The sequence below is a fragment of the Bombina bombina genome, chromosome 3, assembly GCF_027579735.1.
Source record: "Bombina bombina isolate aBomBom1 chromosome 3, aBomBom1.pri, whole genome shotgun sequence".
Classification (NCBI taxonomy): Eukaryota; Metazoa; Chordata; class Amphibia; order Anura; family Bombinatoridae; genus Bombina; species Bombina bombina.
In genome coordinates this window covers 736,145,758-736,162,303 of record NC_069501.1, presented here as the reverse complement: position 1 = coordinate 736,162,303, position 16,546 = coordinate 736,145,758, and the positions used below count along the sequence as shown (strand labels likewise).

The following is a 16,546-nucleotide window of genomic DNA, read 5'->3' as shown; positions in this document are numbered from 1 at the left end:
GTTCTAACTTATTAAGGCACATCATTTTAAAGTGAAGGTCCATTTTGATGAATTAGTGCCCAGTTTTTAATAAACCTATTAAAAACAAGGGCACTTTAATTAATCAAAATTGACATTTCACTGTTTTCTTCAAAAACGTACCTTTTTAATCCTGGCAGCCGCTGCCGCGCTTCCTCCACCCATCACATGCCGTCTTCCCTGGTCCAAAATGACGAATCCGACTTCCTTCAATCACAGCGTTGCATCAGGCCTTGATTCCCCCGGGGGAAGCTGTGATTGGAGAAAGCCTGATTCGTCATTTCTGACGTCTGCAGAGGCTTCCGATAGCCAGGGGAATCGCTGGAGCTGCTGCAAGGATTAAAAGGTAAGTTGGGTAAGGTAAAAATGGACCTTCACTTTAAGACTATCAACCCTTCACTACTGTGTGTTTAACCACCACAAAGGGGTTAAACACACAGTAGAAGGGCCACTTGGAACTGCACAGCATTGCTGGTCCTGAGTGGAAACCGGTACTGATCCAATCGGCAGCACTAGTTGCACATCTGAGTTGTGACTAGCTCTACTGATTGGATCAGTGATCTTCCCCTCTAGTGCTTTGTGCAGCACGTCTACTGTGTGTTTAACTCCTTTGTGGGGGTTAAGCACACAGTAGTGAAGGGTCAATAGTTGTAAAATTACATGCTCTAACAAATTAGAGGATGTCATTTTTTTTGGCTATTATGGCCCTTTAATAAAAAATGAATTCTGGCCACTGTTTTTGTTGAACTTTTGCATAAGAAAACATCTGGCTGTTACTGAAAGTATAAAATGCTTTTCTTGTATGAAACATGCCAGAGCTTACAACTGGTCCATTTAAATCGGTGTTTCTCAACTCCAGTCCTCAGGATATTTAACAGGGCAGATATTCATTATATCTTAACTAGAGCACAAGTGAAATATTCAGCTGATCAGTGACCATGGTTACTAACCTGATCTCACCCTTCAGATGATTTTTCGAGCTCTGGCTTGTTAAGGGTCCTGAGGCCTGGAGTTGATACATAATACATTTAAATAAGTATTTCTCAACAGTCTGCTCCAGAATTGTTATTGTTTAAAAATATAGACAATCCCTTTATTACCCATTCACCAGCTTTGCATAACCAACACTGTTATATTAATATACTTTTCAACTCTGTAATTACCTTTTTATCTAAGCCTCTACAGACTGCACACTTATCTCAGTTCTTTTGACAGACTTGCATTTTAGCCAATCAGTGCTGACTCCACTGGAGATAGTACCATATTATCTATATGGCACAAATGAATTAGCGCTGTGAAAAACTCTCAAAATGCACTAAGATAAGAGGCAGCGGCCTTCAAGTGCTTAGAAATTAGCATATGAGCCTACCTAGATTTAACTTTCAACAAAGAATACCAAGAGAATAAAGCAGATGTAATGATAAAAGTAAATTGGAAAGTTTAAACTTTTATTACTCAGATAGTGTAGGAAATTGTAATCTTGACTAGACTGTCCCTGTCCTAAAATTAGTTCTAGAAGTTAACTAATGTATTGTCGCATCTAATAAGCTATTATAGTGAATTTGCATTATTTAGGATAGCAAAGCAACATATCTTTGTGTAACTGCATAACATTTGTACACCAGAAAAGGTTTTGCAGAAAGTTGTATAGCTTTTTTTTATTTATTTTTCAAGAGACCCCTCAATTAAAAGAACCATTTGTAAAAGGTGCAGCTCCCTTCTTTTGCCTGGAGTCACATCTACAGTGAGGCAAAAAAGTAAGTAAGAACAATGCTGTTTTTTTGGGTTTTTTTTTAACCAAGTTTATTGGGATAATGACGTTGTAGTATTCCTTGTAGCTTTATATTTATAGATGCAGGTGAGAGACTGAGTCACATTGGTCCCCCCCCTACATAATAAGGATAATAACACAATTACAGATCATGGAACTCTGTGGGGAGTTGATCTGAACTATGTAGAATTGGAGGTACTTTACATTTTGTTTTTGAAAAATTGTACAATTCATTTACTTTTAGGTGCTACTAAGGAACAGTTGTATTTTAAATACAATACTCTGATTCCGCTACACTTAACGTTGAAACAAATGTTCTATTTTAAGTCAGATTTTAAAGTTGCTTATAACTTGCAGCAGTGAATTTTGAAATGTAGCATTTCACTAAAATGTTGTTGAGAAATTTTAAAGGCATATGATCATGGAACAATTACATGTTCTAATTTATTTGTATTACTGATCCTTTTTCAGGGTGTTAAACACATAGGCACAGTCCAACTTGAAAAATGCAAGCATTACAGCTCCCAATCAGGGAACCATCAGTAATTGGCAGTTAAATATGGCTTCTCCGGATTAGCTACCCAGCTGTATCATGAGTTAGTTTCTGAGCTGGTATTTATATTTGTGCTTAACCCATTTGAAACAAGTCTACCTGTCCTGTTAATCATGTTATGTAAAGATGGTTTACAGATTAGTGACTCAAGGGCAGGGCCCTCTTACGTTGGGGTTCATGTAAATGTATTCCGATTATTGTACTCAATAACTGTATACTTTGTTAAAGCGCTGTGTAATATGTTGGTGCTTAATAAATAATATTTTCTTGTCTGCTTAAAAGGATTTTGCTGTATTGAAAAACTTTGGTCATACAGTACCTTTAATTCAGCAAAGTCCTTTTAAGCAGACAAGAACATGCTCGGATGGTATCACACATGACTCAGCTGGGCCAACCGAGCATGTTGTCTGCTTTAAGGACTTTGGTCATACATGACCTTCGATACGGCAAAGCTACCCTGTAATCTATGAATGACATCCACCATATGACAGCCTGAGGATCAGGACTGTGCAAGAACTGGGATTTACCTTTTAAGAAGCACAGCAGTTACAGCTACTGTAGTATAGAGGACCCAGCTGATTCTCACAGCGGAGGACACCAGTTATCAGCGCCGAGGTATTGAGCTTTTTGAGACTCTGTGTTCCCTTAGAGGGGTCCCATAGGCGAGGGTATTGCTCTCAGTAGGCTGTACCCCTAAAATAAATGATTGATAGTTCAGTCAAACATCTATCTGCTGCTGAGTTTAATATGCTAATCTACCACAGCACTAACCACTTTAATAAGCTGTAAATTATATAATATAATTAGTTGGCAAGCTGCAATTGGATACCTCTTGCATTACATTTTTTTTTTTTTTTTTTTTTTTTTTCCCCCTCTATAAAAGGCATAATATATAGGTTGGATATAGAGGCATTGCATAACAATATATACATGGAGAGGTAACAATATCAAACTAAAGATGTTATATTTTAATTGGGATTTTATCCTGATTATTATTTTTTGTGTGTTTTCATAATGACTTTTGCTTCAAGAATTATAATTCCATGTAATGACTGTTCTTTAGAACATCATGGACAGAGGCGAACTGTTGTAAGATGTCTGAGTTGTGGGCACACCAAGCGTTTCCTCAACAATCCAAACTATAAACTGTGGTGTGATCAGCCGCAGGCACTACTGGAAAATCAACCCAAAACTGGTAAATATTTCACATCCTTTTATTTACATATAAGAAGAGAAATACATGATTACTGACAACAAGTTGTTGCTATAGTTTTGTCTAACTTTAGCTTGTTACACTGATTTTAGCTTTTATATTACAGTATTAGGTTTTGGTTTTTTTTCTCACACCTTTCTAGAAACCTACAAGACGTCTAAATGGATGCCTCTTCCTTAATATTACATAACCTCTACTGCAGGTATTAGTACTGTTTAAACCCATTTGGATTTGTGCTGTAGCTGTGCTCCAGCATGCAATTTGTTTTATTTGTGTACAGAAGTATGAAGATGTAATTCTTCAAGGGTTTGTCAACCCTCAGTCAGGGATGTTTGAGACCATTTAGGAATTCTTTATGCAGGTTCTTTAAGACCATAAGTTTTTCCATGGTTTTGCTTCCAGGGACTACTGAACTGGAATTAAATCTCTGCAGTTTATTTAAATTACTAGACCATAAGACTCTATTTAAATGATGGATTTTTTTTTTAGAATAAAAACTTTTCAGATTATATTTACAGTTCTAACAGAAAAACATAATTTATGTAATAACTTACCTGATAAATTCATTTCTTTCATATTGGCAAGAGTCCATGAGCTAGTGACGTATGGGATATACAATCCTACCAGGAGGGGCAACGTTTCCCAAATCTCAAAATGCCTATAAATACACCCCTCACCACACCCCCAATTCAGTTTAACGAATAGCCAAGTAGTGGGGTGATGGAAAAAGAAATAAAAAGCATCAAAAAGAACTGGAAATATAATTGTGCTTTATACAAAAAACATAACCACCATAAAAAGGGTCGGTCTCATGGACTCTTTCCAGTATGAATGAAATTAATTTATTAGGTAAGTTCTTACATAAATTATGTTTTCTTTCATGTAATTGGCAAGAGTCCATGAGCTAGTGACGTATGGGGTAGTAATACCTCAGATGTGGTACTCCGCATAAGAGTCACTAGAGAGGGAGGGATAACATAAAAACGGCAATTTTCCGCTGAAAAAATTAAATCCACATACAAAAAAAATAAGTTTCTCATAATTAAAAAGAAAAAACTTAAAACATAAGCAGAGGAATCAAACTGAAACAGCTGCCTGAAGAACTTTCCTACCAAAAACTGCTTCCGAAGAGGCAAATACATCAAAACGGTAGAATTTAGTAAATGTATGCAAAGAAGACCAAGTTGCTGCTTTGCAAATCTGATCAACTGAAGCTTCATTCTTAAAAGCCCATGAAGTGGGAAAATATCTAGTAGAATGAGCTGTGATTCTCTGAGGCGGGGCCTGACCAACTCTAAATAAGCCTGATGCACCAAAAGCTTTAACCAGGATGCCAAGGAAATGGCTTTCTTAACCAGGAACCTAGGAAATGGCTTTCTGACCTTTCCTATAACCAGAAAAGACAACATATAGACTAGAAGTCTTCCTGAAATCTTTAGTAGCTTCAACATATTTCAAAGCTCTTACAACATCCAGAGAGTGTAAGGGTCTCTCCAAAGAATTCTTAGGATTAGGACACAAAGAGGGAACAACAATTTCCCTATTAATGTTGTTGGAATTCACAACTTTAGGTAAACATTTAAATGAAGTCCGCCTGTAACATAGTATTAATCACTGAGTCAGCGAAACTCTATGACTAAGCACTAGGTGTTCGATTTCCATACTTTCAAATTAAATGATTTGAGATCCTGATGGAAAAAGTTACTTGAGACAGAAGGTCTAGTCTTAAAGGAAGTGGCCAAGGTTAGCAACTGAACTTTCGAACAAGATCGGCATGCTGGAACTACCAGAAACACTAACGATTGTTCCATGATGATCTTGGAGATCACTCTTGGAAGAAGAACTAGAAGCAGGAAAATTATATATAAGCAGGTTGGTAAAACCAAGGAACTGCTAACGCATCCACCGACTCCGCCTGAGGATCCCTGGACAAGTACATGGGAAGTTTCTTGTTTAGATGGGAAGCCATCAGATCTGTTTCTGGAAGACCCCACATCTGAACAATCTTGAAAAAACACATCTGGATGGAGAGACCACTCCCCCGGATGTAAAGTCTGACGGCTGAGATAATCCGCTTCCCAATTGTCTACACCTGGGATATGTACCGCAGAAATTAGACAAGAGCTGGATTCCGCCCAAGTATCCAAGATACTTCTTTCATAGCAAGGGAACTGTGAGTCCCACCCTGATTGACATATGCCACAGTTGTGATATTGTCTGTCTGAAAACAAATTATTCTCTTCAACAGAGGCCAAACCTGAAGAGCCCTGAAAATAGCACAGAGTTCTAAAATATTGATTGGTAACCTCGCCTCTTGAGATTTCCAAACCCCTTGTGCTGTCAGATCCCCAGACAGCTCCCCAACCTGAAAGACTTGCATTTGTTGTGTTTACAGTCCAGGTTGGACGAACAAGAGGCCCCTAGAACTATACGATGGTGATCTAACCACCAAGTAAGAGAGAGTCGAACATTGGGATTTAAGGACATTAATTGTGATTATCCTTGTATAATCCCTGCACCATTGATTCAGCATACAAAGCTGAAGAGGTCTTATATGAAAATGAGCAAAGGGGATCGCGTCTGATGCTGCAGTCATGAGACCTAAAACTTCCATGCACATAGCCACTGATGGGAATGATTGAGACTGAAGGTTTCGACAAGCTGAAACCAATTTTATTCGTATCTTGTCTGTTAGATTCAGTGTCCATGTCTCTATCTGGAAACCTAAAAAGGTGACCCTTGTCTGAGGAATCAAAGAACTTTTTGGTAAATTGATCCTCCAACCAGGTCTTTGAAGAAACAACACTAGTTGATTCGAGTGAGATTTGGCAGAATGTAAAGACTGAGCTAGTACCAAGATATTGTCCAAATAAGGAAACGCCGCAATACCCTGTTCTCTGATTACAGAGTAGGGCACCGAGAACCTTTGAAAACATTCTTGGAGCTGTTGCTAGGCCAAAAGGATGAGCGACAAATTGGTAATGCTTGTCTAGAAAAGAGAATCTCAGAAACAGATAGTGATTTGGATGATTCGGAATATGAAGATATGCATCCTGTAAGTCTATTGTGGACATATGACCTTGCTGGACAAAAGGCAGAATAGTCCTTATAGTCACCATTTTGAAAGTTTGCACTCTTACAAAACAATTCAAAATTTTCAGATCCAGAACTGGCCTGAATGAATTTATTTTTTGGGACAATTAATAGATTTGAATAAAACCTCAGACCCTGTTCCTGAAACGGAACTGGTATGATTACCCCTGCAAGCTCTAGATCTTAAACACACTTCAGAAAAACCTGAGCCTTCACTGGATTTGCTGGAACGTGTGAGAAAAAATCTTCTCACAGGAGGTCTTACTCTGAATCCTATTCAATACCCTTGAGAGACAATACTCTGAATCCATTGATTTTTGGACAGAATCTGCCCAAATATTTTGGAAAAATGTAATCTGCCCCCCACCAGCTGAGCTGGAATGAGGGCCGCACCTTCATGCGGACTTGGGGGCTGGCTTTGGTTTCTTAAAAGGCTTGTATGTATTCCAACTTGAAGGTTTCCAATTGGAACCAGATTCTTTGGGGGAAGGATTGGCTTTCTGTTCTTATTCTGTCAAAGAACAACTATTAGAAGCTTTAGATTTTCTATTATCCTAAGGTAAAAAGAACTCGCCCCCCCCAGTGACGGTTATATTTAATATCAATATTGATGATATCAAAAATAGCATCACAGATAAAATTAGCATGTTGAAGCAAGCGAACAATGCTAGACAAATCAGAATCTGTTTCCTGTTGCGCTAAGCTTTCCAACCAAAAAGTTGATGCAGCTGCAACATCAGCCATAGATATAGCAGGCCTAAGAATTTAGCCAGAAAATAAATAAGCTTTCCTTAGATAAGATTCAAGTTTCCTATCTAAAGGATCCTTAAAAGAAGTAGTATCTTCCATAGGAATAGTCGTACGTTTGGCAAGAGTGGAAATAGCCCCATCAACTTTGGGGATTTTTTTTCCAAAACTCCAATCTAGCTGCTGGCAAAGGATAACTTTTTAAACCTAGAAGGAATAAAAGAAGTTCCAGGCCTATTCCATTCCTTTGAAATCCTATCAGAAATGGCATCAGGAACTGGCAAAACCTCTGGAGTAACCACAGGAGGTTTATAAACTTAGTTTAAACGTTTACTAGGTTTAATATCGAGAGGACTAGTTTCTTCAATATCCAAAGTAATCAACACCTCCTTAACAAGCAACGAATATACTCCATCTTAAAGAGATAAGTAGATTTGTAAGTGTCAATATCTGAGGTAGGATATTCTGACTCAGATCCTCATCAGAGGAGGATAATTCAGTATGTTGGTCATTTTAAAGCTTCTCAAAGTTTTTTACATTTATTAGAAGGCGGAATAGCAGACAAAGCCTTCTGAATCACATCAGCAATAAAATCTCTTGTATTCACAGGGATATCATGTACATTAGATGTTGAAGGAACAGGCATTGTACTAGTACTGATGGATACATTCTCTGCATGTAAAAGCTTATGACAACTGTTACTTACTACAGCTGGAGATATAATCTCTGCTAACTTACAACAGATACACTTAGCTTTGGTAGAGCTGTTATCAGGCAGCAGGGTTCCAACAGTGGTTTCTGAGACGGGATCAGATTGAGACATCTTGCAAATGTAAGAGGAAAAAAAACCTATAAAGCAAAATTATCAATTTCCTAATATGGCAGTTTCAGGAATGGGAAAATGCACAGCATAGCCCTCTGAGCATAAAAAAGGCAAGAGGCATATAGGAAGTGGGGTTTAAATTAATTTATTTTTGCATTGTGCATCATACTTGCCGCCAAATTTATCATTTTTTTTGGCGCTGACAATATCCGGAAATGACGCAACTTGCGTCATGGCAGACGAAACCTTGTGCAAGGAAACCTGGCGTCAACTAAGAGGCCGGAAATTACGAATTTGCATCACCAAATGTACCTTTGTGCCAATAAAATAAAAAATTGCGCCAAGAACGATGCAATAAATATCAGCATTTTGCGACCTGGCAAGCCTAATTTCTGTCTGCGACAATTAATGAAAAAGCAGTCAATTTGAATAAAAGACTATACCCCAGGTAATAAAAAAAACTTCCTAAATATGTTTTTCCCAATTTTGAAACTGATAGTCTGCAAAAGGAAATATACATAAACCTGACTCATGGCAAATATAAGTACAATACATATATTTAAAACTTACAAAGTGCCAAACCATAGCTGAGAGTGTCTTAAGTAATGAAAACTTACTTACCGAAAGACACCCATCCACATAGCAGCCAAACCAGTACTGAAACGGTAACAGTAGAGGTAATGGAATATGAGAGTATATTGTCGATCTGAAAAGGGAGGTAGGAGATGAAGCTCTACAACCGTTAACAGAACCTTGGAAAATTATTTCCTGTGAGGAAAGCCATAGAATCAATAGGTGATGCTCTCTTCACATCCCTCTAACAAACACTGCACTCTGAGAGGAATCGGGCTTCAAAATGCTGAGAAGCATGTATCACAGAAGAAAATCAAGCACAAACTTCACCACCTCCATAGCGAGGCAAAGTTTGTAAAACTGAATTGTGGATGTGGTGAGGGGTGTATTTATAGGCATTTTGAGGTTTGGGAAACTTTGCCCCTCCTGGTAGGATTGTATATCTCATACGTCATTGGCTCATGGACTCTTGCCAATTACATGAAAGAAATGATTTGATGTTGGTTATATACCAATACATACATATCTTTGATAAGTTTTAGGTTAATCATTTATATTTGATCAACATTTCGGCTGTTTTTTTTTTTTTTTCTTTTTGGGGAAGGAGAATTTTTTTTTTTTTTTTTATAATATTTTAATCATGGGCAGTTATTTTAATACAAAACGGCTGTTAGACACTGCCGGTGATGATAGTTGCTAGGTGAGCAGCAGTATTGTGTTGAGAGAAAGCATGTCAGCTGTACATAACAAATACAAAAATAAAGAGTGTGGTGCACTCCACTGTGCGCCCCCACACCCTTAGGGGGCGCCTCCTAAGCCAAGAGCAATAATAAATGATACAAAACAATAATAGCAAACTATATATCTTAAGATACCAAACAGTGTCCAATGTGAATAGTGAAGAAAAAAGTCCCAAAGCGGGTAATTCCAAGAACACCAAGGCAGCACTCAGTCATAGGATGGTCTTCCTGGAGAATTGGTAACTGAAAAAAGAGAAAAAAACAGAGGTGCCAAAAACATGGCCTAGTACAGCTGTACTAGGCCATGTTTTGGCGCCTCTGTTTTTTTCTCTTTTTTTTTTTTTTTCATAACAAATACAAGACAATATGCCTCAAGTAAATGTAATGTAATAGATTCTTGCTATGAAAATGTTGGCATAAAATACAATTAACTGTTTAATGTGCAGCAGTATCTGATATAATTTCCCATAAAATGTTAATTTTGCAATGCATTAATAATTTTCCTGTTTTGCCTGTAGATTTAAATGAAAATGTAATGTTTCCACTGCTCCTAGACTGGCTGGAATTCATTGACTGGATTTCCTACATTATGCGTACTGATTGCTTGATAGGTGCAGGAGCTTTTTTTACTTCTATCTGTCCCTAACTGGCCACAAAGCAAAGGATATAAGATGAACAATACTCAATTTCTGTGGGTTGTCCCAAGAATGCAAATTTTGTTTGGCTCATTTAAATAAGGAAATATTTACCCACACCTCCTTATTTAGAGGATCCAATCAAAAAGTAAAGTATGCTGACAAATAATTGCAACAAACAAGATGTTAATCTGTTCTAATAACGTTCAGACTCTCTCTATTCAGAATATTTTGAAAGACTGGACAAAATGATGGAATTGCAAGGTGTTTTCTGTCCTTTAAATAATTGTATCTTTTCAGATAAAAACCCTGGACCACAGGGTCCCCCTAAGAAGAAAGAATCTTCAAAGGATTCCAGTGAAGGCAAAGCTACCTCTTAACAAATAACAATTTTTTCATTTAGTGTTTAGTTGTGCAGAAATTAACGAACATATGACATTTTCCTATGTGTGTAACCTCTTCAGAAATGTCACTCCTGAAACAACCCCAGGTTACTCCCGATGAGGACACGCCATACATGTCTGCTTTTCATTTGCTCTCCAGCTGTAGCCTCTTCTAGACTACCACAGGAGTATTTACCCCATTGTATGCAGTTATGCACATAGCAAAGACATTTTATTTAAAATGATCTATTTAATTAAAGCATTTTATTTATACACTAAAGAGCCTCTTTACATCAAAGTTGTTTTTTAATTCAACATTTGACGATCTTGTGTTTTTTTTGTTTTTTCTTTTGTAAAAATGTTTTCAAATAAAAGTGCAGTTAATTTGCTCCTATGAAAACCTTATAGTGAAGTATATCGCTCTAATTTAAAGGAATATAATTAATAGTGGTGGAATTTACACATTAAAGTAATTTGAAAAGCAAAAACCTTGATTTTATTTTTTTTTTTTTTGAGTGATTTATTTCTAACTAACCAATTGATGGGGATGGTTTTCATGAATCAAGCAGGCTCTTTTTCAAGTCTTCTATTTCTTTCATGTAATTAGCAAGAGTCCATGAGCTAGTGACGTATGGGATATACATTCCTACCAGGAGGGGCAAAGTTTCCCAAACCTCAAAATGCCTATAAATACACCCCTCACCACACCCACAAATCAGTTTTACAAACTTTGCCTCCTATGGAGGTGGTGAAGTAAGTTTGTGCTAGATTCTACGTTGATATGCGCTCCGCAGCAGGTTGGAGCCCGGTTTTCCTCTCAGCGTGCAGTGAATGTCAGAGGGATGTGAGGAGAGTATTGCCTATTTGAATGCAGTGATCTCCTTCTACGGGGTCTATTTCATAGGTTCTCTGTTATCGGTCGTAGAGATTCATCTCTTACCTCCCTTTTCAGATCGACGATATACTCTTTTATATATACCATTACCTCTACTGATTCTCGTTTCAGTATTGGTTTGGCTTTCTACTACTCATGTAGATGAGTGTCCTGGGGTAAGTAAGTCTTATTTTCTGTGACACTCTAAGCTATGGTTGGGCACTTTTTTAATAAAGTTCTAAATATATGTATTCAAACATTTATTTGCCTTGACTCAGGATGTTCAACATTCCTTATTTCAGACAGTCAGTTTCATATTTGGGATAATGCATATGAATAATTCATTTTTTTTATTACCTTAAAAATTTGACTTTCCCTGTGGGCTGTTAGGCTCGCGGGGGCTGAAAATGCTTCATTTTATTGCGTCATTCTTGGCGCGGACTTTTTTGGCGCAAAAATTATTTTGTTTCCAGCGTCATACGTGTCGCCGGAAGTTGCGTCATTTTTGACGTTCTTTCGCGCCAAAGGTGTCGGCGTTCCGGATGTGGCGTCATTTTTGGCGCCAAAAGCATTTAGGCGCCAAATGTGGGCGTCTTTTTTTTTTTTGGCGCGAAAAAATATGGGCGTCACTTTTGTCTCCACATTATTTAAGTCTCATTGATTTTTTGCTTCTGGTTGCTAGAAGCTTATTCTCTGGCATTTTTTTCCCATTCCTGAAACTGTCATTTAAGGAATTTGATCAATTTTGCTTTATATGTTGTTTTTTCTATTACATATTGCAAGATGTCCCACGTTGAAGCGGAGTCAGAAGATACTTCTGGAATATCCCTGCCTGGGGCTGGAGCTACCAAAGCTAAGTGTAGCTACTGTAAACTTATGGTATCTGTTCCTCCAGCTGTTGTTTGTACTGTTTTGTCATGACAAACTGTTTATGCAGATAATATTTCCTTTAAGTACTGTTACATTACCTGTTGCTGTTCTGTCAACATCTAATACTCAGTGTTCCTGATAACATAAGAGATTTTGTTTTTAAATCCATTAAGAAGGCTATGTCTGTTATTCCTCCTTCTAGTAAATGTAAAAAGTCTTTTAAAACTTCTCATTTTTCAGATGAATTTTGAAATGAACATCATCATTCTGATAATGGTTCTTCTGGTCCAGAGGATTCTGTCTCAGATGTTGATGCTGATAAATCTTCATATTTATTTAAAATGAAATTTATTCATTCTTTACTTAAAGAAGTCCTAATTGCATTAGAAATTGGTGATTCTGGTCCTCTTGATACTAAATCTAAACGTTTAGATAAGGTTTTTAAATCTCCTGTAGTTATTCCAGAAGTTTTTTCCTGTCCCTAGTGCTATTTCTGAAGTAATTTCCAGGGAATGGAATAATTTGGGTAATTTATTTACTCCTTCTAAACGTTTTAAGCAATTATATCCTGTGCCATCTGACAGATTAGAGTTTTGGGGCAAAATCCCTAAAGTTGATGGGGCTGTCTCTACTCTTAAGCGTACTATTCCTACGGCAGATGGTACTTCCTTAAGGATCCTTTAGATAGGAAAATTGAATCCTTTCAAAGAAAAGCTTACTTGTGTTCAGGTAATCTTCTTAGACCTGCTATCTTTAGCGGATGTTGCTGCAGCTTCATCTTTTGGTTAGAAGCTTTAGCGCAACAAGTAACAGATCATAATTCTCATAGCATTTTTTCTTCAACATGCTAATTTTATTTGTAATGCCATCTTTGATATCATTAGAGTTGATGTCCGGTATATGTCTCTAGCTATTTTAGCTAGAAGAGCTTTATGGCTTAAGACTTGGAATGCTGTTATGTCTTCTAAATCTACTCTGCTTTCCCTTTCTTTCCAGGGTAATGATCGTTTTCATTCCTTTTGTCACAACAAGGAACAAAAACCTGATCCTTCATCCTCAGGAGCAGTATCAGTTTGGAAACCATCTCCAGTCTGGAATAAATCCAAGCCTTTTAGAAAATCAAAGCCAGCTCCTAAGTCCACATGAAGGTGCGGCCCTCATTCCAGCTCAGCTGGTAGGGGGCAGATTACGTTTTTTCTAAGAAATTTGGATCAATTCTGTTCACAATCTTTGGATTCAGAACATTGTTTCAGAAGGGTACAGAATTGGCTTCAAGATAAGGCCTCCTGCAAAGAGATTTTTTTTCTTTCCCGTGTCCCAGTAAACCCAGCGAAGGCTCAAGCATTTCTGAAATGTGTTTCAGATCTAGAGTTAACTGGAGTAATTTTGCCAGTTCCAGTTCTGGAACGGGGACTGGGGTTTTTATTCAATTCACTTCATTGTACCAAAGAAGGAAAATTCCTTCAGACCAGTTCTGGATCTAAAAATATTGAATAGTTATGTAAGGATACCAACATTCAAAATGGTAGCTGTAAGGACTATCCTGCCTTTTGTTCAACAAGGGCATTATATGTCTACTATAGTTTTACAGGATGCATATCTGCATATTCTGATTCATCCAGATCACTATCAGTTTCTGAGATTCTCTTTCCTAGATAAGCATTACCAGTTTGTGGCTCTGCCGTTTGGCCTAGCTACAGCTCCAATCATTTTTTACGAAGGTTCTCGGTGCCCTTCTGTCTGTAATCGGAGAACAGGGTATTGTGGTATTCCTTATTTGGACAATATCTTGGTACTTGCTCAGTATTCATATTTAGCAGAATCTCATTCGAATCGACTTGTGTTGTTTCTTCAACATCATGGTTGCAGGATCAATTTACCAAAAAGTTAATTGATTCCTCAGACTTAGGTAACCTTTTTAGGTTTTCAGATAGATTCAGTATCCATGACTCTCTATCTTTGATAGACATGAGCCATCTAAAGTTGATATCAGCTTGTTGAAACCTTCAGTCACAATCTTTCCCTTCGGTAGCCTTATGCATGGAAATTCTAGGTCTTATGACTGCGGCATCGGACGCGATCCCCTTTGCTCGTTTTCACATGCGGCCTCTTCAGCTCTGTATGCTGAACCAGTGGTGCAGGGATTACACAAAGATATCTCAATTAATATCTTTAAAACCGATTGTACAACACTCTCTGACGTGGTGGACAGATCACCATCGTTTAGTTCAGGGGGCTTCTTTTGTTCTTCCGACCTGGACTGTAATTTCAACAGATGCAAGTCTTACAGGTTGGGGAGCTGTGTGGGGGTCTCTGACAGCACAAGGGGTTTGGGAATCTCAGGAGGTGAGATTACCGATCAATATTTTGGAACTCCGTGCAATTTTCAGAGCTCTTCAGTCTTGGCCTCTTCTGAAGAGAGAATCGTTCATTTGTTTTCAGACAGACAATGTCACAACTGTGGCATACATCAATCATCAAGGAGGGACTCACAGTCCACTGGCTATGAAAGAAGTATCTCGAATTCTGGTTTGGGCGGAATCCAGCTCCTGTCTAATCTCTGCGGTTCATATTCCAGGAATAGACAATTGGGAAGCGGATTATCTCAGTCGCCAAACGTTGCATCCGGGTGAATGGTCTCTTCACCCAGAGGTATTTCTTCAGATTGTTCAAATGTGGGAACTTCCAGAAATAGATCTGATGGCTTCTCATCTAAACAAGAAACTTCCCAGGTATCTGTCCAGATCCCGGGATCCTCAGGCGGAAGCAGTGGATGCATTATCACTTCCTTGGAAGTATCATCCTGCCTATATCTTTCCGCCTCTAGTTCTTCTTCCAAGAGTAATCTCCAAGATTCTGAAGGAATGCTAGTTTGTTCTGCTGGTAGCTCCAGCATGGCCTCACAGGTTTTGGTATGTGGATCTTGTCCCGATGGCCTCTTGCCAACCGTGGACTCTTCCGTTAAGACCAGACCTTCTGTCGCAAGGTCCTTTTTTCCATCAGGATCTCAAATCCTTAAATTTAAAGGTATGGAGTTTGAACGCTTGATTCTTGGTCAAAGAGGTTTCTCTGACTCTGATTAATACTATGTTACAGGCTCGTAATTCTGTATCTAGAGATATATTATAGAGTCTGGAAGACTTATATTTCTTGGTGTCTTTCTCATCATTTTTCCTGGCATTCTTTTAGAATTCCGAGAATTTTACAGTTTCTTCAGGATGGTTTAGATAAAGGTTTGTCCGCAAGTTCCTTGAAAGGTCAAATCTCTGCTCTTTCTGTTCTTTTTCACAGAAAGATTGCTAATCTTCCTGATATTCATTGTTTTGTACAAGCCTTGGTTCGTATAAAACCTGTCATTAAGTCAATTTCTCCTCCTTGGAGTTTGAATTTGGTTCTGGGGGCTCTTCAAGCTCCTCCGTTTGAACCTATGCATTCATTGGACATTAAATTACTTTCTTGGAAAGTTTTGTTCCTTTTGGCCATCTCTTCTGCCAGAAGAGTCTCTGAATTGTCTGCTCTTTCTTGTGAGTCTCCTTTTCTGATTTTTCATCAGGATAAGGCAGTGTTGCGAACTTCTTTTGAATTTTTACCTAAGGTTGTGAATTCCAACAACATTAGTAGAGAAATTGTAGTTCCTTCATTATGCCCTAATCCTAAGAATTCTAAGGAGAAATCATTGCATTCTTTGGATGTTAGAGCTTTGAAATATTATGTTGAAGCTACTAAGACTTTCCGAAAGACTTCTAGTCTATTTGTCATCTTTTCCGGTTCTAGGAAAGGCCAGAAAGCTTCTGCCATTTCTTTGGCATCTTGGTTGAAATCTTTAATTCATCATGCCTATGTTGAGTCTGGTAAAACTCCGCCTCAGAGGATTACAGCTCATTCTACTAGGCCAGTTTCTACTTCCTGGGCGTTTAGGAATAAAGCTTCGGTTGATCAAATTTGCAAAGCAGCAACTTGGTCTTCTTTGCATACTTTTTCTAAATTCTACCATTTTGATGTGTTTTCTTCTTCTGAAGCAGTTTTTGGTAGAAAAGTACATAGCAGCTGTTTCAGTTTGAATCTTCTGCTTATGTTTTCATTTAAACTTTATTTTGGGTGTGGATTATTTTCAGCGGAATTGGCTGTCTTTATTTTATCCCTCCCTTTCTAGTGACTCTTGCGTGGAAAGATCCACATCTTGGGTAGTCATTATCCCATACGTCACTAGCTCATGGACTCTTGCTAATTACATGAAAGAAAACATAATTTAT

At 37.9% G+C, this 16,546-nt stretch overlaps 1 protein-coding gene across 7 annotated transcripts in view; it reads left to right on the top strand.

The window, feature by feature from the left end:
* Window positions 1-16,546, top strand: part of RPP21 (ribonuclease P/MRP subunit p21) — an 84,858-nt gene that overhangs the window by 7,356 nt on the left and 60,956 nt on the right. For 3 of the 7 annotated variants that reach the window (XM_053707552.1, XM_053707551.1, XM_053707553.1), the window contains exons 4-6: window positions 1,693-1,775; window positions 3,406-3,537; window positions 10,467-11,037. In XM_053707552.1, coding sequence (XP_053563527.1) covers window positions 1,693-1,775; window positions 3,406-3,537; window positions 10,467-10,546 — 295 coding nt within the window. In that variant the 3' untranslated portion in view covers window positions 10,547-11,037. The other 4 variants (XM_053707558.1, XM_053707557.1, XM_053707555.1 and 1 more) reach the window with 3 other exon arrangements.